The 22,464-nt window shown below is 44.4% G+C and overlaps 1 protein-coding gene across 2 annotated transcripts in view; it reads right to left on the reverse strand.

Annotated features, from left to right (window-relative positions):
- TMEM135 (transmembrane protein 135) overlaps nt 1-10,789 on the reverse strand; it is a 164,266-nt gene extending 153,477 nt beyond the window's left edge. Inside the window, exon 1 of one of the 2 annotated variants that reach the window (XM_030476721.1) lies at nt 10,537-10,789. In XM_030476721.1, coding sequence (XP_030332581.1) covers nt 10,537-10,677 — 141 coding nt within the window. In that variant the 5' untranslated portion in view covers nt 10,678-10,789. The remainder of the gene's footprint in view (nt 1-10,536) is intronic. The other variant, XM_030476722.1, reaches the window with a different exon arrangement.
- Between the last annotated feature and the right edge of the window lie 11,675 nt (nt 10,790-22,464).

Genomic DNA, 22,464 nt, shown 5'->3' on the forward strand with positions numbered 1-22,464 from the left:
ATTGTACAAAGGTCCTGGACATCTGAAACAAAACATTTTGTTTGAAGAACACAGCCCTTACACCTGAAGCCTTCCTCCTCAGACCAAAGCATTGTAAGTGTAACAGGAAAAGATTAATGTCAAATCAAAGTCAAAAATTTACTCCTGTAGCTTCTTCCCCAAGTTTTAGATGTTACCAACTGGGATACACCTCACTCAAGTGAGCTGGGAGGACACTGTGATGAAGGCCAAATTCTAACAATAAATGCACCGCTCAAGGTTTGGCAGCAGATGTTGGCAGCAGAGAGCAGCATGAAAGGAGAAGGCATCAGGACATCTAGTAGATGCTTCCTTGACAAAACACTGCTCTCCACAAGGATGCTAACGGGTGTAGCAGAAGGTCTGTAAGCTACCTCAGACTCTGTAGAGTCAGACAGAAATGAACATCTCATCGACATTATGCTCTCAGCTCTACAAGGAACACGCAAATCCTAGGACATGTCTATTTAGGTACCTCAGGGTGGTCTGCATCAGGATAACTGTAGTAGTTTGGGGTGTTATTCACTATAAGAATCAACGACCAGTTACGGTTGGAAAGGACAGGACCACTATTCTGATGCAGCTCACTGATGCAAACAGTTTATGATGGTATATCCAGCACTGGCCAAAACCAGCTCTATACCTCCCATTATTCTTGTCACCCTTCTCCATATCTTAGTTTCACTCTCTTTTTTCTGAGATGAAGTGACAACAATCTTACAAAATAAAATTCTTTGGTGCTTACAAGCTGGTGTAGATTCTCGGCTCTGGTATGAAAGTGCAGCATGTACACAACAAAAGTGAAGTGCTGCTGTGCAAGATAGTGCTGCCATATGAAACTGAAATCGAGGGACAGGAGCAACACACTTCTCACACCACTCTAAGACCACGAATTCATGGCAGAGAAAAGCACAATCCACTTCCTGTGCTGCCTCTCCCTCTATTTCTGAGGCTGTAGCATTCATCCTGCCTGTTACCCTTTATGGAAAGGGGAAGACTGTGCAAAAAATCTCTGAACCAGGGAGAGCATCACTGGATATTATAATCACGAGGGTTAATTATATGTGCATCTGGATGAAATTAGGTCACAACACTGCAGTCTTCAGACAACCAAAGTTTTACATGCTACAGTCAGATAAGACAAATACATGACTCTTTAATAACATCTCTGAGTGAGAAATTGATGTGATGAAATATACCCGACTGCCCTTGGGTGACATGTGTGCCCTAAACACACACAGGAAGAAGGGTGTTAAGCACCTGCCAGCCTGACTTCCAGAGAAAACATTTCTGATCCCAAACACGATTAATTTGGTACTAAGAATGTGGTCAGGTAAAGCCTCTTGAATAAGGTAAGTCATGCATGGGGGAAAGAAGCTTTGCTTTCCACACCTGAGGAGTGATTCAGCACTGCCCAGTGTCCCATTACCACTGTGGGAAAACTGCAAACAGAAAGACTCTGACTTATTTTTAAGACAAAGAACTCCTTTCCTCACTTCTGCACTCCATGTTTAAAACTTGAAACCCCAAACTCCATTACCCCTTTATGCAGGCCTGGCAGTGTTAAGCAGCTTCTGAAGGCAATCCCAGCCCCTCATTACTTACAAACAAAGGGAACCAACAGCAGGATTGACACCTGGCAGATATCACAGCAAAAGACCACAAACCTGTCCTCCAAAATCCTATAATATACAAGCACCACTTCCTAAACAACTGATTACCTTTTATGCTCCTAGTCCAGATTGGAAGATTTCTCCTTTTCCTGTTCATCAACCCTATATAAATCTGACCACAGGTTTACTCTCCAATGGTAATCGCCCCACTTCCCCAACAGCTTAAAATAAGCTCTGATTTAACTCTCCCTAAAACACTTTGGCCATTATCACAGAATGATTTGGGTTAGAGGGGACCTTCAAGACCATCTAGTTCCAAACCCCGCTGCCACGGGCAGGGACACCTTCTACTCCAAGCCCCATCCAACCTGGCCTTGAACACTGCCAGGGATGGGGCATCTTGAAATATAAAGAGGAAGAGTGCTCATATATATGAAAACCTCTAAAAATATGCCAATATGAAATGGTATTTATCATAGGTGGAAAACCCATGAGAAAGAGGCTACCACATCTCTAAGACTGGTTTCATGTGAATAGAAATGAGGGCAGAGGGCAGAAACTTGGGGTTTAGACTTTTATACAGAGGGGAGCTGGAAGGAGGAGATCACCCCTCAAATCAAATGCAAACACTCCTGAAGTAACACACTAGTCACTCTGAGAATACACATTGCTCATGATTTGAACTCTAAGGCTTGCTGTATTTTATGGATGAGGCATTCAAAAAAGCCTACTCAGTAAAAATACAAAGAGAAATACACAGAAAAATATTTTCTAGCATTACCTACAAAATTCACACAATTGCATGTTGACTCTCCAGTAGGAAAAGGTAATTATGAGAAATCAGCCCACCAGATTGAGGACACCGTCAGTCTGCAGAAGAGCATTACTCAAGTCCTTTCTTTTTTTAATTTAGTCTTCATATACAGATTTTCAGCCCTGTAGAACTAAGAAATCACATTTATTCTCTCCTAACCATGGAATGAATGTGTTTCAAAGCCATCCATAAAACACAGCTACACATTCTAATGCAAGACCTTGAGCAAAGCTACCAGTGTGTTCCAGCAGAAAAGGAACACGACTCAAAGCCAAGCATTCCCATGACCAGAGGCACCAGGCAGGCCTGATTATTTCAATCATGCGTCATGTAACGCCTACAAGTACTCATCATCCAACTGCAACAACCGGAGCTTCACCTCCAGTATCCCCAGTCTTCACCCACGTCCCTGAACTAGGGATTCCAGAGGCGGCATTGCGCATAAAGGATGGTTCCACTTAATGAAGGTGCTAATTGCCTGACAAATGCGCACAGACTGACAGGTTACGTGGCAGGCTAAAAACCACCGACCTTGCACTAACTGCCAGTGTGCGTACGTCATTCTTCCTCTCCCTCGTCCATCAAACTAAGTTACCATTTCCTAAGTTTGTGCACAGTGTATGTCTTTAAGAGCATTTCCTCTCCATCAAACTTGAGTGAAATTAACCAACAGATACAGCACTGACTGATGGGAACTGGAGAGAAAAAAACAAAACCACACCATCATCTCTCTCATTCCTTCACAATATCCAACTAAAATCATACAATCACAGAACGGCTTGGGTTGGAAGGGACGTTAAAGCTCATCCAGTTCCAACCCCTGCCACGGGCAGGGACACCTTCCACTAGAGCACGTTGCTCCAAGCCCCTGTGTCCAACCTGGCCTTGAACACTGCCAGGGATGGGGCAGCCACAGCTTCTCTGGGCACCCTGTGCCAGCGCCTCAGCACCCTCACAGGGAAGAATTTATTCCTATTGTCTAACCTAAATCTCCCCTCTGGCAGGTTAAAGCCATTCCCCCTTGTCCTGTCCCTACATGCCCTTGTACAAAGCCCCTCTCCAGCTTTCCTGTTGGCCCCTTTACGCACTGGGAGCTGCTCTAAGGTGTCTCCTCAAGGAGCCTTCTCTTCTCCAGGCTGAACAAGCTCAGCTCTTTCAGCCTGTCTCCAGAGCACAGTTGCTTCAGCCCTCAGAGCATTTTTGTGGCCTCGTTTGGACTTGCTCCAACAGGTCCATGCCCTTCTTATGTTGGGGGAAACAACACTCCAGGCCCATCACAATAAACTTTTATTAAATAAAAAAAAAATCTAAAAAAAAAAAAAAAAAAGGGAAAGGAAAAAAGTAACTACAGAAGAATTCAGACACCTGGCCAGATCTCCAGGAAGGCAGAGTTCAATGACATTTATAAGTGTGACTATCTGGCATGTTTAGGCACCTTCAGAGACAATAAATAATGCTGTGTAGATGGTTTATATAATACATACTCTGCAAGTCATTAAAAAGCCAAGGAACATTTTATAACTTCAGGTTTTATAACTTCAGTTCCATTTGCATAGTAAAAGAAAAGCAATCCCCTGTATTTAAACCAGTTAAGAAAATGCCTCGGATCACTCATCAGCAGGCAGAGCTACAGAGCAATGTCAGATTTCTTCCATAATTATATTCAATAACTTATATGTTCTTTTATAACCATTTGAAATTTTATATGAATTTTACAAGAGTACTATTCCTTTGCTTTATAAAAACCATTTTCATGCCCTTTGGAGTAACCGAATGTCAAAAATGCCCTCAGGTAACACCTGGGTTTTGAAAGACACTTGTTCAAGTGAGCAATTTGTTTCTCCTGCCTCCTCCTAAACATCCAGATTTGTTGTTCCTCAATTAGCTGGTCCCTCCCTGATTTCACAGATTACCAAATCTGGCTTCCAGATTTTTTAATTTCGTAAGTCAGTTCCTGCAATGCTGTGAGGAAGAACACGTCTCCTGCTCTCTTGACTTCGTCCCTTGTGAGATGTTACATGAGGATCACTGTCAGGGAGCTGGGTTGTCTTGGTCTGGCTTTGTTTCAAGTTTTCCATATCATGCACACAACTAAAAACAGAAATGAACAGCACTCAGGCACTCTTTGAATGACACCTAAATTACCTTCAACCCTGGCGTCACTCTCATTCCATGACGACTTATCTTCACCACTTGCTTCCCTTGTACTTATATTAGTAGAAGGCTATTTTTCATTCCCTTTGAAATGTCTACTCAGTATCATTAGGGTGCTGAGGCGCTGGCACAGGGTGCGCAGACAAGCTGTGGCTGCCCCATCCCTGGCAGTGTTCAAGGCCAGGTTGGACACAGGGGCTTGAAGCAACCTGCTCTAGCGGAAGGTGTCCCTGTCTATGGCAGGTTGGTTGGAACTAGATGAGCTTTAAGGTCCTTTCCAACCCAAACCATTCTGTGATGATTTTATGATTTTCAATTATTTTCCCCTTACCCTGAAATTCTTGCACTCTACAGCTGATAGAGAACTTAACAGAACAGATTTATGTCTCCCTGCTAAACAGTCACCTTCAGGATTTGTGCTGGTTCCCAGTATTTGTAGTGTCTTTATACCAAGATCTCTGCACTGTCAGTCAAGGCTGGGGCTTCCCCCGGTTTCCACCATTACTGTGTTGCAGGCTCCAGGTTACTCCTTGCATCTTTGAGCATAAATTCTTCAGTCTCTCCGAGTTCATTAACTGCCTCTTTTAAAATTCTCAGTATTTCAGCAAAAGACTATTTTTGTTTACTTTCAATTTATGAAAGAATTGTGCTGGTCTGGACCAAAAGCCACCTGAATAGAGCAGAATGATCATAGCCTGAATGAAATGTCACAGCCAGGTTCTTACTTTGGGAACATTTAAGCTAATTTTAGTCATATTTAACCCAGCTTCCAGAAGAATCTAAAGACAAGAACACACTGACCTACATGTCATCCATAATACAGCACAGAGATACAGGACACTACATAGTACTTAAGATGATCAGATCAGATATCCCAACTCAACGCAATCACACATCACCATCACCACAACTCCCGATACGAAGTCCTGACCGAAGGGAGTTTCTTGACAGCCTACCCCAGAGATGCAAGCTGGCATACAGAAGCATATTCAAGGGTAACACAAACATCCTTCCTGGTATCTCCACCCTACTTCCCCATACACAATGGTTTGCAGCACAAACAAAACCCACATTTTCACATACCCAGCACTTCTGGACTATTTGGCTCATTCAGCCTTCTCACATCAAAAGTGCGTTCCCAGTATTTGTAGCGTCCAAAGTGAAACCAAAATGAATATGAAAAGGGTATGAGAAGAAACTAAGTGAAAGAAATCAAGAAATTACAGCAAGCCCCGAGGATCACAAAAAACATGTGCTGGAACAGCAGGCTCAGGTTAGACCCGTTCTGCTAAATAACTGGCTGAACTATGCCCCAGTGCAGAGGACGCGTCGAACAGACCCACTGGCATCCCTGGCATTCATGCTTCCTTAGGCCTGGTGTTCCCCTATGCCAGCAGATCCGTCTAGGAAAGAGGCATCTGGAGGCAGAGCCAGGAGTAAAATAACAGTCAGTGTGACCCACGAAGGGGCCAGTGCTCACACTGTTCCATGGCTGTTGGTAGAGAGAGGAAGGCCTCAAGAAGGGAAGGGCAGGACAGAAGTTTGCTTGGAGAGGCAGGAAGGGAGCCTGGCTTTTAAATTAGGTGAAGAAACCAGATGATCAGACTAGGAGAAAGAAAAGGCAAATGACACAAATGGTTCTTATTATCCCATGGGCAAAAAGGTGGAAGAATTAGCTTCACTGCAAAGTAGCAAATAGATGATTTTACCTTATTTAGATTAAGAGGAAATGTTACCACCAGATCCAAATATCTCTGATACACTACAAAGACTTTATACTAATGAATAAGTGTATTCACCTACTGCAAAACATGCACCATCATCAAACAAGTGCCTAAAACCTGCAAACCCTCAGGAAACAGAAGACCTTGCTCTAACACCTGATGAATGGCAGATCTGCTGTGTGAAATCAACAAATCCTGCGGAATAGAAGCCAAGACAATTAAATGCCACTATTCCAGCCTCTCCTTTCCCTGTCCCCAGCTTCATGCAGTTTCCCCATGAAATCATGCTTATCCCCACCTCTGTGAATTTCTATAAGTCTAAACTTTGAAAATACAAGATTACACCCGCACATTTTCTCTAGGTTTGGCTGCTCTAAAGAAGAAGCATAGATAGAACAAAGTACAACAAACTGATGAAGGACTTTTTCAGTAAAGTTTTCTTAACATAGCAAGGCAGGTGGTTTGGAAGAAGTGTAATTAATTACAAGGTTAATGGGAGATGATCTGGGGGTTGTTTTGGGGGTAGAGGTGTTAAGCAATTTTTAACTTTGGGGTTTGTTTTGATTTGGTTTTTTAAGTGGGTCTCAGGACTTCCACATTGGGACACTTGGTTTTGTAACAAAAGCAGTCTCAATTATGAAATAGGCATTTCTGGTTTTCGCTTTGCACAGGGAGGGACAATTCAATGGAGATTTAAAACCCACTGTTGCTAAAGCGATCAGTTCGTACTGGAGCAAAAGTAAAGACAGTGGCAGTATAATATCTGAAGAGTATATTTTTTTCCAACTAAAAAAACTAATCAAGCACAGCTATTAAAAAAAACCAAAAACAACCCAAATAAAAAAAACCCCACAGTACAGCACTACTTAAAAGCAAAGATTTTTTACAGCCATTTACTGAAAACAGGTATTTTACTCACCAAATACTAGCACCACTCAATTTGGCTCCATCAGTGTCCCACTGACTGAGGAGCAGCAAAATGTTTAAGAGATGTGGGGTGTAGCTGTTAAGAGTCTGGACTCTGGATTGGAACTGTCCCTAACCATGTGCTCTCCCAGACGACCTCTAGTAATTTATTCTCATCTATTTTCTCTCACTCATTTCCACACAAGCTTCTGTGAAAGGAAACTCTTTCATCTACTTTCCTTAGTTATTAACTTGTGGCAACAGGAGGAACAAACAAGCAGAAGACATTTTACAGACCTGACATAGAAAAATGAAGTGCAATTTTTTGTTGCTGAGCTCTACAAAGGACTGGGACTAAGGAGGACCAGAAATATTCTGAACATACACTGATATAACTATAAAGATAAAATAATTTAAGTTCATCCCCTTATGTGAATCTCATAATAGAGAAAAGGACTGCACATTTGTACTGTCCAACTGTGATATTTCTTTTACAAATACAAGGTTTTCAAGCACAGCTTTAAGTCCAGCAAAGAATGACTTTAGTGATGACTCTCCTAATTCAGGACCAGTCTTTCCCTGCCAAGCTACTTAATGTGCAAGGCTTCTGCTTCTTCCTCTGCAGTCCCCACTGTACCCTTTCACTCTTTACCTTATGCTGGCTCTGGTGCTCGTCAAGCCCTGCTTAATAAATCAATTCCATTCATTAATGCAGCTGAAAACTACCCCAGCTAAAAGCAGGGTAGTAATTTCTTCTGGCTTAGTGAATGAATCAAACCTGCTCAAGGAGAGATGAGGTCCAATACGCAAAGAAAGGAGCACAGTTATGTGTCTGGGGGCAAAGGAAGGCAAGTGCTTCCTCCCCCTTCAGGTGGCAGCAATATTTTTAGAGCAGCTCAGCTTTAGATTACTCTGGTAAGTCAAGTTAAACACTGTCAACAAAAATATAGGAAAACTTCCAATCTGTAAAGAAGGCAGTGTAAAAACTGCTGCAGACCTTCTGCAGTACAGCATGGCATTGGCCGAAAAGGTTCCCACCCCATCCTGGATTTGTGACAAGATGCAACTGTTTATGGGGCCACAATGTAGGACAGATCAGGAAAACACACTGGATTTTTAGGTTTATTTTTCTTTTCCAAGAAATAAAAAGGGGGAGATTTCCCCCCAATCCCTGACTGCACAACTGAGTGAACTGTAACATGGCTATGAGCAGGAATCTCTTTACCAGGCCTGGCTGCTAGAGAACTTTGATTTAATTACAGAGCTGTTTAAGCTGCTTTATCTTTAGTCAGACCTGACAGATAACCACTACACCTCTCATGGCTCATTTCAGGCCCATTCTCTGCTGGTACAAGTATTCATGCTCCCACACAGCAAACTGGATCAGAAGACAGATACAAATTAAAAATTACTGGAGAGGGGGAGAGGAGGAGAGGGAGCGTTCTTCTCTGTATTAGTTTCCTGATCCAGCTCACCATATACTCAAGCCCCTTCTGTTTGTGTCAGTTCAGAGTGAAAACGTTCACTGTCAGACATGACAACTCCTTTGGTCCACACTGCCACCAGTTAACTTTTTTAATCATGTAATTGGATGTCACAATTTTTACTCAAAGAACACTTCAATGGGAGCTAAAACTATGTCAAGACTGCTGCAGTCCCACTCCTTCCCTTCTCTTTATTGCATAGCTTGACAGATTTGTTGTTCCAGCACTGGTACAGAGTTGAAAGTACAGACTCAATGACTTGTTTTTCTTTCTGTAGGACTTAGCCTGGAGTCAGCTTGGCAGCCAGCTCACTACTCAATCCTTCAAGCACCACTACAGGAGAAAACATAGAGGTAGAGACAGAAGGAAGTGCTCACCTGCAGCAATTCCAGCTTAGAGGAGCTTTCAGGATATGTTTAGAGATGGATGCAAACACATCCCGCCTCCTCTACCTACACCCTCACTTGCTGAAGCTGCAACTGAAGTGACATAATCAAGACTAACTGCATGTTCAAGCTAAGATCCTCACCTGTAGGATACTCTCTTCATACTTAGATTCTTTTGACCTTAATGTATATTTTTTAGCCTTCCTTCTTTATACAATGGAATCTCCTTGATCCTAAGGCACTGATTACCAAGGTGTCCCCAACAGCAGTACGCACATGCATTACACCTGCTACTGCCAAAGCTACAACACTGCCTCCCAGGCAAATACTAACTCTTTTTATTTAGGTACCCCTATGCCCATCTTCTCCCCTCCTAGGCCTAGATTCAACACACTCCCCCTCTCCTCAACCTCTCCCCCCCATAACTATTATGCTCTCCAGCCCTCAAACCAAGGTCCCTCTCACACTTCTCCCCAGCACCAGACTCCCCCCAAAAAATCCTGTTTGATCTTCTGCCCCCTTGCTCCAAGGTCAAGCTGCCCCTTGACATCACTCCTGCCCTTCCTCTCCCAACACACCCTTTTCTCCCCAGACCAACCTCCCTTCCTTGATATGCCCCATTTCCCACCTCCAGGCCAGACTCCCCCCACTTGTACATCCCTGTGCCCTCCCCAAGCACCTCTCATGCCCTTTCACATCATTTCAGGCCAGGCTCTCCCTATATACCTTGTAACCCTGCCACCAGGCCAGACTCCCAACACTTTTATACCCCTTTAGGCCCTCCTCAAACACCCTTCATGCCCTTTCCCCTCACCTCAGGCCAGGTTTCCCCCATATCCCATATACCCTTCCCCCAGCAGGCCATGCTCCCCCATATCCCATACACCCTTCCCCAGCAGGCCAGGCTCCCCCCACTCTGACATCCCTTGTGCCCTCCCAAACACCCTTCATGGCCTTCCCTCTCACCTCAGGCCAGGTTTCCCCCATATCCCATATACCCTTCCCCAGCAGGCCAGGCTCCCCCCACTCTGACATCCCTTGTGCCCTCCCAAACACCCTTCATGGCCTTCCCTCTCACCTCAGGCCAGGTTTCCCCCATATCCCATATACCCTTCCCCAGCAGGCCAGGCTCCCCCCACTCTTGACATCCCTTGTGCCCTCCCCAAACACCCTTCATGCCCTTCCCCCTCACCTCAGACCATGCTCCCCCATAACCCTTGCACCCTTCCCTCCAGGCCAATCTCCCCCATCCAAATACCCCCTTTGTGCTCCACAAACACCCCTCACATCCTCCCCCCTCACCTCAGGCCAGCCTCCCCCCTTCTCCTTGCGCCCTCCCCCCGGCCACCCCCCCCTTCCACCACACCGCCCGCGCCCCCCTCAGGCCAAGCCCTCCCCTCCGGGGCCGGCTTCCGCGCGTGTGCCCCGCGGACCCACCAGGTACAGTGTGCCGTAGATGCGGAGGGACTCTGCGAGCGCGCCGCGAGTGACGTGCACGGCGGCCATGGTGCAGCGCGGGTGCCAGGTGTGCCCGATCTCGTAGCAGCTGTGGGGGATGGCCTTGCTCAGCGCCGCCATCTTTGCCGCCGCCGCCGCCTCAGCCACGGGGAGGTCGCGCGGGGCGCTGCCGGGGTTACTCGCGGGCAGACGAGCTCGCTCCCCCTCCCTCCCCTTCCCCTTCCCGTGCTGCTCGCGTGAGGCCCGCAGCCAATCCGCGGCCGCCGAGGGGCGGGGTGTTCCGTGTGCCTGTGCCTTCCCCCCCCCCGCCCCTTCGCTCTCTTCGCCGGCTCTTCCCGTTCCCATATACACACCCCCCCCAGTGCCTGCGGGAATGAGGAGAGGAGGATCTTAGGAGAAGAAGCGGGGAAGGGGGGGGGGGGGGTGGGGGTCTGCTTTCGGAATGATGGATTTACGTACAGAACTCCTCATCAGGGGCTGCAGCGATAGGACAAGGGGTGATGGGTTTAAGCTTAAACAGGGGAAGCTCAGGTTGGATATAAGGAAGGAAGCTCAGGTTGGATATAAGGACAAGTTCTTTACTGTGAGGGTGCTGAGGCGCTGGCACAGGTTGCCCAAAGAAGTGGTAAATGCTCCATCCCTGGCAGTGTTCAAGGCCAGGTTGGACAGAGCCTTGGGTGACATGGTTTAGTGTGAGGCATCCCTGCCCATGGCAGGAGGTTGGAACTGGGTGATCTTAAGGTCCTTTCCAACCCAAACCATTCTGTGATTTATCCACACAAGGGCAGTGATGGGTGACACGGTTATAGTTCAGCTGCAAAACAGGCACCAGCTTGGAATTCGGATTATTTTGGGACTGAATGGGCTGGGTGGGTCAGGAGCTGGGTTTTTTACTTAGGGCTTTGTTAAATAACACTTTGCGAACGCTCTGTCCTGATGGAGCGAGTACAGTGTGTACCTCCTGCGCAGCGGTCAAGCCGGGAGAGGTTATTTCCAGACCCACATGGCAGGTCTGTCCCAAGACAAATAGGAAGGAACATCAGCAAACTAACCTGCAGTCAAACACAGGCTTGGAACAGAGCCACAGCAAGAAAATTCCTCCCCCTTACAGCCTGCTTCCAAATTCTCCTCCTCCTGCAGAGTTTTGCTCCTCGAGACCAGTCCGTACCACTCCCAACAAGATAGAGCAAATTTGTTGTTAATTTTGCAAAATTGACAGCATACCTGCGTTTCAGATTTATTAGTCCATAGATGGATAAATTGGATGGTTCACAGAACTTGGAGCCATGGAGAAACTAGCTGCAGCCTCCCAGCAAATCTGCACTAGGAGATTTTTGGCCTAAATAGTTCAATTATCCTATTTCAGTCAAGCGTGCCTGACCAACCAGCCAACCCTCTGCTAGGTAGAACTCTTGTCTACGACAGTCTGTATTTAACATCTAGTAGAATAACCAGAGATAACTTTAAATTCGGCTTTAGATTCATGCCCCATCCCCGGCAGTGTTCAAGGCCAGGTTGGACACAGGGGCTTGGAGCAACCTGCTCTAGTGGAAGGTGTCCCTGCCCGTGGCAGGGGTTGGAACTGGATGAGCTTTAAGGTCACTTCCAACCCAAACCATTCTATGACGATTTAGAGCTGAGGTACAGCTCCCCTGCGGCTGCGTGGTTGATCAAGGGAGTGAATATCTTTGTGTGCTGACCCTTGTAGGGAAACAGCTTTGCACAATAACCTGCTGCAGTGTTGTCTGGACTTTGGCTTGGCCCCAGTGCCTTGCTTGCTGTTTTACTATTACTGTTAAAGAACAGCTTGTGGGCAGAAAAGGCAGTTATTGCCTAAGATATCAATTCTGGCTCTGTTGCTTGCATGTTTTGGCTTTGATACTACTCTGGGCTTAAGGCTTGCTTGCTGCTTTATATAGTGGGCATGTACAATACTCATAATTGCACAAGCAGGTCATCTCACTTCTGACACACATTTTGGCAGGCAGTTCTAATTCTGGAGGATTTGCCCTGCTTTAGTTAAGGGAAAGCGGTAAAGAAGGACCCAACAAAGTACCTTGTCCAGTTGTGCAGCTTTTGCATCTCTCGTGTTGGGTCTACTGAGGAAGACTCCAGTGATGCACTAATAAAGAAGGTGGCACAGCCCTGAGCTTGCTCCAGGCCCTTTTCTATGGTGTTGCACTCTTCTGTTCTAGGAAGAAGCCCTAAGGGTAAAGCAGCATGGGAATACTGCTGATAGCCTGATTGGCATTGTATGCCAGCCCAGGCTACTCTGTCCTGGGAGAAACTTACCCTTGATTGGAACTGGGACAAAATATTCTTAGGAAAGCATGGAGAACATGAATTAAAAAAGCATTGAGGACCTTTACTGTAAGTAAAGTCCTCATAAGTACCTGGGGGTTTCGGGAGCACTCCTTGTCACATGAGCAAGGTTCTATACTGGCGATAGCAGGCGGTGTCTGTAACGTTGCTTAAACAAACACAGAGATGAATCCTGTGGCACACAGCCAGGTGACGTGGCACACACTGTTCAGAGCTCGCCTGGTAATATCCAGGTGCCTTGGAGAGAGTTATTCGGAGTAATCCCAAACACAAAGCCAGGGAGTGAGCTAATTGCTGAGCAGCGTGAGTGGTGAGGGAGTTGAGAGTGCTCCACTTACTTCCTGGCCCTTATTAATGTAGCAGTATCAGATGTACCACGGTCTCTGAATACAAGTTTAGGCTGCCAAAAACATAAGGTAAACCTGTGAGCCTCGCTAGACCAGGACAACTGCGATAGCCTGGTCTCCATGTCTTGTGCCACAGAAGGGTGTGAGTGATGTGGCAGCATCTCATCTCATACAGACTCCCTGCTCCAGTTCACAAGTACCTGTTTGCAGCTGGGTTAACCAAACAGCTCTCAGCAAAAGTCCAGGGCCAGACACAGTCTTTAGCAAGAGACTTTAAATGGTGGACAGCACTGTTCCTCCTGTTTACCTACACTGATGATAACTGATTATGTTAGGGAGTCAGATAGCTTGGGTAGCAATTGCTGGATGAAGAAACCCAGTGCCTGCCTCCCCAGGCTTGGGTGGGTCTCACAGTCTGAGAACATTCTCTGCTGAGATCTTCAACATCTGCTAAATCTAGTATCTGCAAGTAAATCACATCTCTCAGCCCGTGAGCATAGCTGGAGGTGCGAAGATCTTCTCTTGCCTTTGCAGTGGGCAGATTATCTGTCTTATGAGGCAATGTAGCTGGGAATCAAGGCAGAGCATTTAACTCATTGGAACAAAGTCAGGCGGAAAAAAAGAAAATGAGAAAAAAAGCCAAACAGGCAACTTCACATTGCAGGAGGCTTTGCCTTCCAAATGCATTGGCATCTGAGAAGTCTTCCTTCTAAACATTTTTAAATATCAGAACAATCTGGAAGCAATTTAATGCTTTGCCCTCTCCATTCCTTCATGCTGCTTTCCAACTTATGTGCTTTTTTTTGCCATGTATTTATTTTCTCCCTTGGGACAGGTGATCCAGCTTTTCCCTGCTACTTTCGGTGCCTGAACTTCACTTCTACAAGTAGCTTCTCTTGTCCAATAAGAACTGCTCATTCCAGCTGAAAGGGTTTTTTACACTCACTTATTTCCCTTCTTTTCCCATTCTTCCACTCTCATTGTTTTTGTCCTCCAGTTTGTTCTCCTGCCATCTGTGTGATTGTCTCATGCCTCCATCATAAAGTCTATGAAATCCAGACTGAAGAATATTCTGCTGCTAAAAAAGCTAGGAATTAAATTCATTCTGCTCCTCAGGCGTACATGCAAGCATCTGCTTCCTTCATGGAACTGTGCTGGAACTTTGAGATGTTACTCCAATCTCCATTTCTTCTCAAAATCCGGGATAAATGGTAGGTACAGTATATAATTAGGTTTGTAGAAATAAAATACAGGCTTGTAACATGTATCACTAATAAATGAAATAGCTGTATTGAATAGGAGTGAATAGCCACTAATTGAGCTGGGTTTATTTTCCTCTAAGAAGCAGCCTTTAAGAACTACTTTTCACCCTTGCCTCCAAAGCTACTTGCACTTCAAACTTCACCCATTTTGCATTATTTGAAGAGGGATTCTCCTCTGGCTTACAGCCATGAGTGCTGCTTGTTCATTTTTTAGTGGGGAATAAGCTCAAAATACCCTTGTGTTTGCTGATATTTCAAGGTGAAGGAATCTGGAAGTTTTCCCATTTTCCAGATGCACTCATTTCCAAAATAAATATGGGATGGGCTGTGGGATAATACCCTGTGAACATTTTAATACACACAATAATATCCTCCAGTTTATACACATCTGGATTTTTTCCAGACATAAATGTCACAGTATTCCTTGCAGAGGGTCGCATAAAGAAAACACAGTCATGATGTTCTCCATGCTGATTCCTCAGGGCAAACCAGGAGATGACATATTCATGTTACTGGCATCAGTGGAATTGTACCTTAACTGTATTTAGCCTGTGGCGCTGCTGTTCCTGGAGACAGTGATTTCTTCTTTCTAAATCAGGTGACAGACTTGGTCGTTAAAAGCTAAATTAAGACATTGGGCTCTCTAGAGAAGGAGTGAGAGACAGTGCATGTGGACATCATCCCAAGAGCAACCCAGAACAGCAACTGTGATCCTGCTGCTGCTCTGCTGCTTTCCTGCTCTCCAGAAAAGTACTTTCTGTAATTCTGGAAAGAGTGCAAGATCGCATCTTGCATCACCCAGGTACTTCAGTGTATTCCTGTGCTTGAAGCTCCCTTGCCCAGATAATAAAGGCCAGTTCCCTACCTTCATTTGCTGAAATCACTGCAACCCACCTTTACACCAGGCAGGTGGAATAAAATCTTTTCTGGTGGAAGAGTTGTATGCTATCAAAAGGTATGTCTGCCCATGCTCTGCAGTCACAGTGCTGTGTCTGGACCTCGTGTCCTTCATCTGCCATCCTCCGGTGTCAATGTTTATGGAAGTCAGCAGCCAGGGAAGGCCTGTCCCACATAGCTTCTACATTCCTTCATTTCTGGCTACCAGGTGGGGGCAGCAGCCTTCAAACCTGCAGATGATGTTCGCCTTTCCATGACTGTGGGTGGAAAGGATGAGAGCAGGCTGGGCTCACAGATCACTGTACATACAGGGCACTGAGGCAGTCTTACATGGATCTCCACTCCTGAAGAGGCCCAAGAACTGAAGTAGAGCTCTGGACCCCTATTGTATATGCCACATGGTTGCTAATTCACTCTCTGGTACTTTTCTGGGGCCTTTGGAATGAGATCTGAGATCATTAATGCTATGGAGAGGTCTGCTGTTTAAGTAGGGCAGATACCAGCTGGTCATCACTGTTTGCCCACAGGAGCAGCAGTTGGTGGGTGGCTGTTCTTCAGCAGTGTTGATGCAAAGGATCTTTCAGAAAATTGGAGAGAAAAAGGAGGCAGGAAGGAACAATGAAATCCTCAAGTAAAAAAATGTTTGTTTGTCCCTCCTCATCACCCATTTCCATCTTATTTGATGGAATAAGGTCATCATGGCAGCATTTATGCTTCAAACACTTGCATTTTTCCGAAGTCATGAACAGCTCCATGGACTTGAGAAAAGACACGGAAGGAGCCATTTTTAATGTGTTTGAAGTTTCTGGCATACTTGAAGTTTCTGTAATAAAACTGCCAGTCTAACTGTTGGGCTGCTAAGGCCCCGGATAGAAACGCAGTTATTCTAAAGCAACCGAGCACCCAACAGCTCCTTTGAAAAGTCATGATAGTTTCTAGGAACTCAGCACTTTTGAAAAGCCTTTCAATTTGAGCCTGGTGTTTTTTCAGAGGAATAATGAACAGTAAATTTCAGTGACTTAGTTTTCAAATGCTCATGTTGAAATAGCCTCAGGACTCCGATCACTCCTGCTGCCAGCGCTTGGACGTCACAGCAGTAGAATTCAACAGCCTAAGTGGCGGCTGCTGAATCACTGCCTTTTGCAGGTTTGTATTTTCAAGCAAACAGGCAGTGGTTTTAGGTTATCCTGCAGTGCTGGGTTGATAAACTACATTGTCCTTCAGCAGGACTATGGATGTCCGAAGCTGTGAGCAGGATGGATAGGTTGGAGGAGGCTCTTTGAGGCAAGCTGCTCCCTTGGCCTTTGTTTTCAGCTCAGCCACTCTTTGCTGCAAGGTTGAAAGCGCTTCAAATTGCAAATGAAAGAAGCAACACACCCATGATCACTTAGCTTTTAAAATACTGAATTTAGGCAGACAGACGTAGTTTTAGGCATCCATGTTTGGACCTCCTGTCAAAAATCAAGGAGGTATAAAACTCAGTTGTGGATTTGATGGGACTTCAAAGATACGGACAGTAACAAGAAGTTCTAGTTTTGGTTTCTCTCTGCTGGACCGAGCTTGGAATGCACATGAAAAAGAATCAAGGAAAGAAGTTGAAGTAAATTAGCTAAAACTCTCAAAAGAACTGTTCTTAAACATAGAAGCATTCACAGAACAAAACCTCCTTTTCAGCACCCCTGGCTCATTCCTCGGCGCCATTTCTTACATTTCTGCTAAATCAGTTGAGAAAGTCACTAAAGCATAGCAACATTGCAGTGTCCCTAGGAAAAAAAAAAAGCACCAAAGAGCCTTGAGAAAACTCTGAATAACACAGAAAGCAAGAACAAATGTTTTATATATGTAGTATTGTTAAAACTCTCAAGTGGCGTAAATATAATAAACAATAGTGAAGAATGGGATATTTCTGTTTGTTTCCCCACACTGGAGATGACCTAACCTACCTCAGGCATGGTTCCACTTTGGGACTTGTGAGTTATTTGATCAGTCCAAACTTGTGAAAATAAACACTATTATTCTACTGTTCTACAGCATGCATTCTTTTGTTCTCTGTAAATAGACTGAGAACCAGCAAATGAAAATAAATTATCATAAAATCAAAATCACACTAAAAACTGCCGATAAACCAAAACCAACACATGGAAAAAGACCCGTAATAAACACAGAAATAATGGAATGGTATACTCATCACTGAGCACAGCTCTGCACGCTCCAGATGACTTTGTCAGCGTTTTATGGTTGAGTTCTGATCTCATTTACAGACGTCTCCTGCAGAGACTTCCTTCATACTAACTCTGGCGTGGCCGAGAGAAACATCTGACATTTTGAGGTCAGTATTTCCAGAGAACCCTGAGGGAGATGGATGTTCAGATCTCATTGGATTTCAGTGCAGGTTGGACACCTAACTTTGCGTCTCTAAAGAAATCCCCTCCATAAAGTAACAGGTTATTTCTTTGGCTTTCCCAATATTGTCTTCCAGAGAATAGTTTCCAATGTTTTGTGTAGTTGTAAGTAAGTTTTACAGATCATTTAATATTTGTCCAGCTTTGTGCACATCATGTGTTAAGAATTACTATTGTTTATAACATAAATGATAGTGCTTTCACCACTCCCTGGGAGAGGTCATTTTGCAGCCTGATGTATGTCACTGTCAGGAGGCTTCTCTTGATATTTTTATAGCGGTTTTCAGCGTTGGAAGATTTTGAAGATAGGGAGCAGAAAGTTTACTGCGTTGGCTAAGAGTTTGGTATGCATGTGCCTGTGCACGGACATGAGGTAACTGGTCAGACTTGGCATCATTTTACATTCCCCTCCCACACCAGGAAAGCACCTTCCTTTTACATCCTATTTATAGAAAATACGAGACTTTTGTTTGAGTTTTTTTTAATAAGAGGTGTAATGGTAATGTTGCATACAGATCTCTTTGGTCAAAAGCCGTCGGGGAACTGTTGCAGCTCTGGCTAGAATAGTGTGGTGCCCCTAAAAACAAGGCACTGAGGATGGTTAATGACCTGATACCCATGGATGCGCCATTTTTGGCTCAACACATCGAAGCAGCATTAACCCAAATGATATATTTCAAACAAGTTCCCTTATACCAGAACTTCAGTAAACTTCACATAGGAAATTGTGATGTATGCAAGAAACTATACCTCCTCGCAGCACTCCCACCTCCACTGAACTGTATCCATCTCTAGGGAGAAAGATTTTCTGTAAAAATAGTGCAGAAAAGCATATTTTCAGATGATGAAGAAAAATTTTAAGTGAACTAAATAGAGTATACGGCTTTTACCCCTCGCTGTAAAGGGGAGCTGTAATTATTGATGATCCAAAGAGAGAAGAGGTTTACAGTACAGTTTACCAGAAGCTTGTTGTCTCAAAACAAGTGTCATTTAACACCCAGCATCTCAGTTTGTTTTAGCTGAAGAAAATAAACCCCAGGGCATCTCTTACTAGCACCACTTTCTAGGCGGCCTTTTGAAAATCCTCTTTTCCCCTGTGTCTACTTAACAAATGATCTCCAGAAATGCCGGCTTTTTACTTACTGGAATCGTGGTTTTGAGACCCAGTTCATCCTTTTATAATTCAGAGGCTGGAGGGGAATAGCATTGCAGTTTATGCGCATGTCTCACAGTAAAGGTGTTAAAATGATCCTTTAATCAAGAATATTTATATTGCAGTCATGCATTGTTGCCCAAGGGTTCTTGCATAAATTCTTCCTTAATCCCCACCCTCTTAATACACTTGAGTTTATCTTAGTTCCTCTTAACTTTACCCAACTATCTGGAGCTGCTAAGGAATGAGATAGACATCCTAAGCTCCTTTGATAGTCAAGGGAGAGTGGAGGATCTCCAGTGCAGCCACATTGGATCTGATCTGGACTCTTGAGTACCATCACTGTCTGCCTTGACTACATGGGGTTCGATGGCAGACTAACCTAGCAATTGCAAAGCCCATCAGAAAGCTCACCCTTGGCTGCACAACCCCTATATCAAATGCATAGGACGCAGAAACAGGGTTTGGGGCAGCATGGAGAACACCACTGGCCTTTTCAGTGGTTGTCCTCCATTGCTATGGTCTTGGTGTGGTGACAAAGTGCACCCTTGAGAGCCTTTCCTGCAAGATGAAAATAAGGAAGGGTCAATCTACATCCTAGCCTCACGAACTGGCTGCACTGGAAGAGCAGATACAATGACTTTTGGCTTTACTGGTTTGCATCTTGTGTTCGGACCAAAGGGGTTTGTGTGTTGATCATCTTTTCAACTGATTTCTTCATATAGCTGGAGTGATTTTATGTCATAAACTGAGTAATAACCTTACCTCTTAATATAGCACCATGCCCAGCTGTGGGAAATTGTATAATATATATGGCATATATAATATAATTCCTAATATTATTAGGAAATGTGAGAAATATTATTACAAATAAATTCTTTGCTATGGGAGTGGTGAGGCGCTGGCACAGGTTGCCCAGAGAAGCTGTGGCTGCCCCATCCCTGGCAGTGTTCAAGGCCAGGTTGGACGGGGCTTGGAGCAACCTGCTCTAGTGGAAGGTGTCCCTTCCAAGCCAAACCATTCTGTGATTATAAATAATTGGCTTTAGTTTTGCTCAGGGAATATTCGGGTTAAACAGCAGCTTTCTTATGTTTTTTATGAACATTTTTGTGAGTTTTCTTTTTATATTTTTCATAGTTCCCCAAGGATATGTGTATAGTGTCAACAGTAATGAATGGCATGAGCTTTTACCATAAGGAGCTGAAATATCATGGTAATCCAGTTTTCATGGTGATGTGGCCCCATGGAAGTCTCTCTGAGGAATAAAAATGCCTGAGAAAAAATGGAATTCACATGAAGTCTCCTTATTTTCTAAGTTCATCTCAATGCCTGTGGGGAACTAGATGAATTGCCAGCCTCCAAACATAAATCACACTGCTCAAGAATGAAAGATCAGTACATACTCAAGCACTTGATCCAGCAATAATAGAAATAAAACTCTGCATTTGTTCCATTGATAACAAAACCTTGGTACAGTGCTAAAATACCATCATGATCAGCACTGCAGAAAAGTACAAGGGTGCGGTTCCTTGACAGTTGAAGCCAATCTAAGCTGATCTGTTTGCGTTCATGGTCACACCACCCCTCCTCATCATCACAGGACTATTTATTTTATCTTACTGGTTTTCTAACCATTAGTACCTGGACCTATCCTGCCAGGGAGTCTAAGGAAGGGCATATATGTGCATAGAGGAAGGTGGGTTGCCCTCCATGTAAGCACCTGGATGCATGGAAGGAACGCAAGGTAGATGTAAAATCACAGCAAGGGCTTCTGGACAAGAATGAACGACATTATTTATGCTCAGCCTAATTTTGAAAGTCCTTTAGTCTGTGTAACAGTAATCTATATGATTAATTTGCCATCTTGGATAGAAATTAAGAAACCTGTTTGCCAAAAACTTGCCAAACCAGTCTTTCTCACTGTCTGGTATGAAGTTTATGTGTTTGTCTTCATATGAATGTAGCGCTGTTTAACTGTATAGGAAGAGGTAAAGAAAAATGTAAACTATGAATGTCATATACAAATGGTTTATGGAAGAGCAGCTCTGTCTGTGTGAGAAAGGGGAGTAAACTATACCGGAAGAGGGAGTGAAATAAAGCAGATATCTTTTGCAATTATATCCATGCTGTAATTATAAATACATTAGCAAAATCTTATATCCTTCAATGAAATGCTTATAGCAGCTCCCAAACTGAATGCATGCTGTGGTCATTTAAAGAGAACACAACACAAGAGGGATGTAGATCTAATTGAGCGAGCCCAGAAGAGGCCACGAAGATGGTCAAGGGGCTGAGCATGAAGCTCAGGGGAGACATTAGAGCAGCTTCCAGTAACTAAAGAGGGCCTACAAGAAATCTGGAGAGGGACTTTTTGAAAGGGCATGTAGTGATAGGACAAGGGGAATGGCTTTAACCTGACAGAGGGGAGACTGAGATGAGCTCTTAGGCAGAAGCTCTCCCCTGTGAGGGTGCTGAGGCGCTGGCACAGGGTGCCCAGAGAAGCTGTGGCTGCCCCATCCCTGGCAGTGTTCGAGGCCAGGTTGGACACAGGGGCTTGGAGCAACCTGCTCCAGTGGAAGGTGTCCCTGCCCGCAGCAGGGGGTTGGAACTGGATGAGCTTTAAGGTCCCTTCCAACACAAATAATTCTGTGATTCGATGATTTTATGAAAACAACCATTAATAATCATAAAAAAAAAAAAAATAATTGCAGAGGAGACTGGAATTTGGAAAAAAAGAGCACTCAGTGACTGTATTTTAAATGGCTCACAAAGTGAAGAGCAGTGCCACTGTAAACTGGGCTGTCCAACAAGAACTGGAAGAGTCAAGTATTGTTGCCTGTTTAAACTTCCCTGGGGTTCTATAAGGACATTAAGGCATTTGTGTGTATAACTTAAAGCCTCTTTACTGGCATGTGAAGCAGCTCCTTGTGAGAGTCATGCCAGCAGTCCCTATCAACAAGGGGACAGGTCTCCCTCTTTTATCTATACCCCTTTGTATATTCACAGGCACTACTGAAGCAGTGTGAGTGCAGCACACTTCACCTCCTGGCAGATGTGGAATTTCTTTCCCAGGAGAATGACCCACTGCCTGCCTAACACAATACAAAGAAGGGTTTTTTCCAACCATGCCCTGCAAGTCAATACTGGCTGTTATGTGATTAAACACAACGTATCGGCTCACATGGGCTTTTTAGTGGGGAAAAAATAGTACGTTTTAAGATCTGTGGCCAGATTCTTCAGCACGCTTGACAGCTCTGGGCTGCTCCAATGACACAGGACAACCTCAAGACTGCAATAACGGATTGATTCAACCAGCTCGTCGCGGTATTGCTGGGGCAGTGCAAACCATCTGAAGCGTATCAGCAAATCCAGCTTCTCAGCTCTTATTCTGAGGGGTTTATATCTCAGCCTAACTTAATTTCCAAGGTTTAAAAATGAATTAATTTATTCATTTAAATAATCTTTATGTTTAAAAGTAGTAAATTAATCAATTTAAATATTTAGAAGCCGAAAAACTCAGCATG

The sequence above is a fragment of the Strigops habroptila genome, chromosome 2 (assembly GCF_004027225.2).
Source record: "Strigops habroptila isolate Jane chromosome 2, bStrHab1.2.pri, whole genome shotgun sequence".
In the NCBI taxonomy this organism is placed as follows: domain Eukaryota; kingdom Metazoa; phylum Chordata; class Aves; order Psittaciformes; family Psittacidae; genus Strigops; species Strigops habroptila.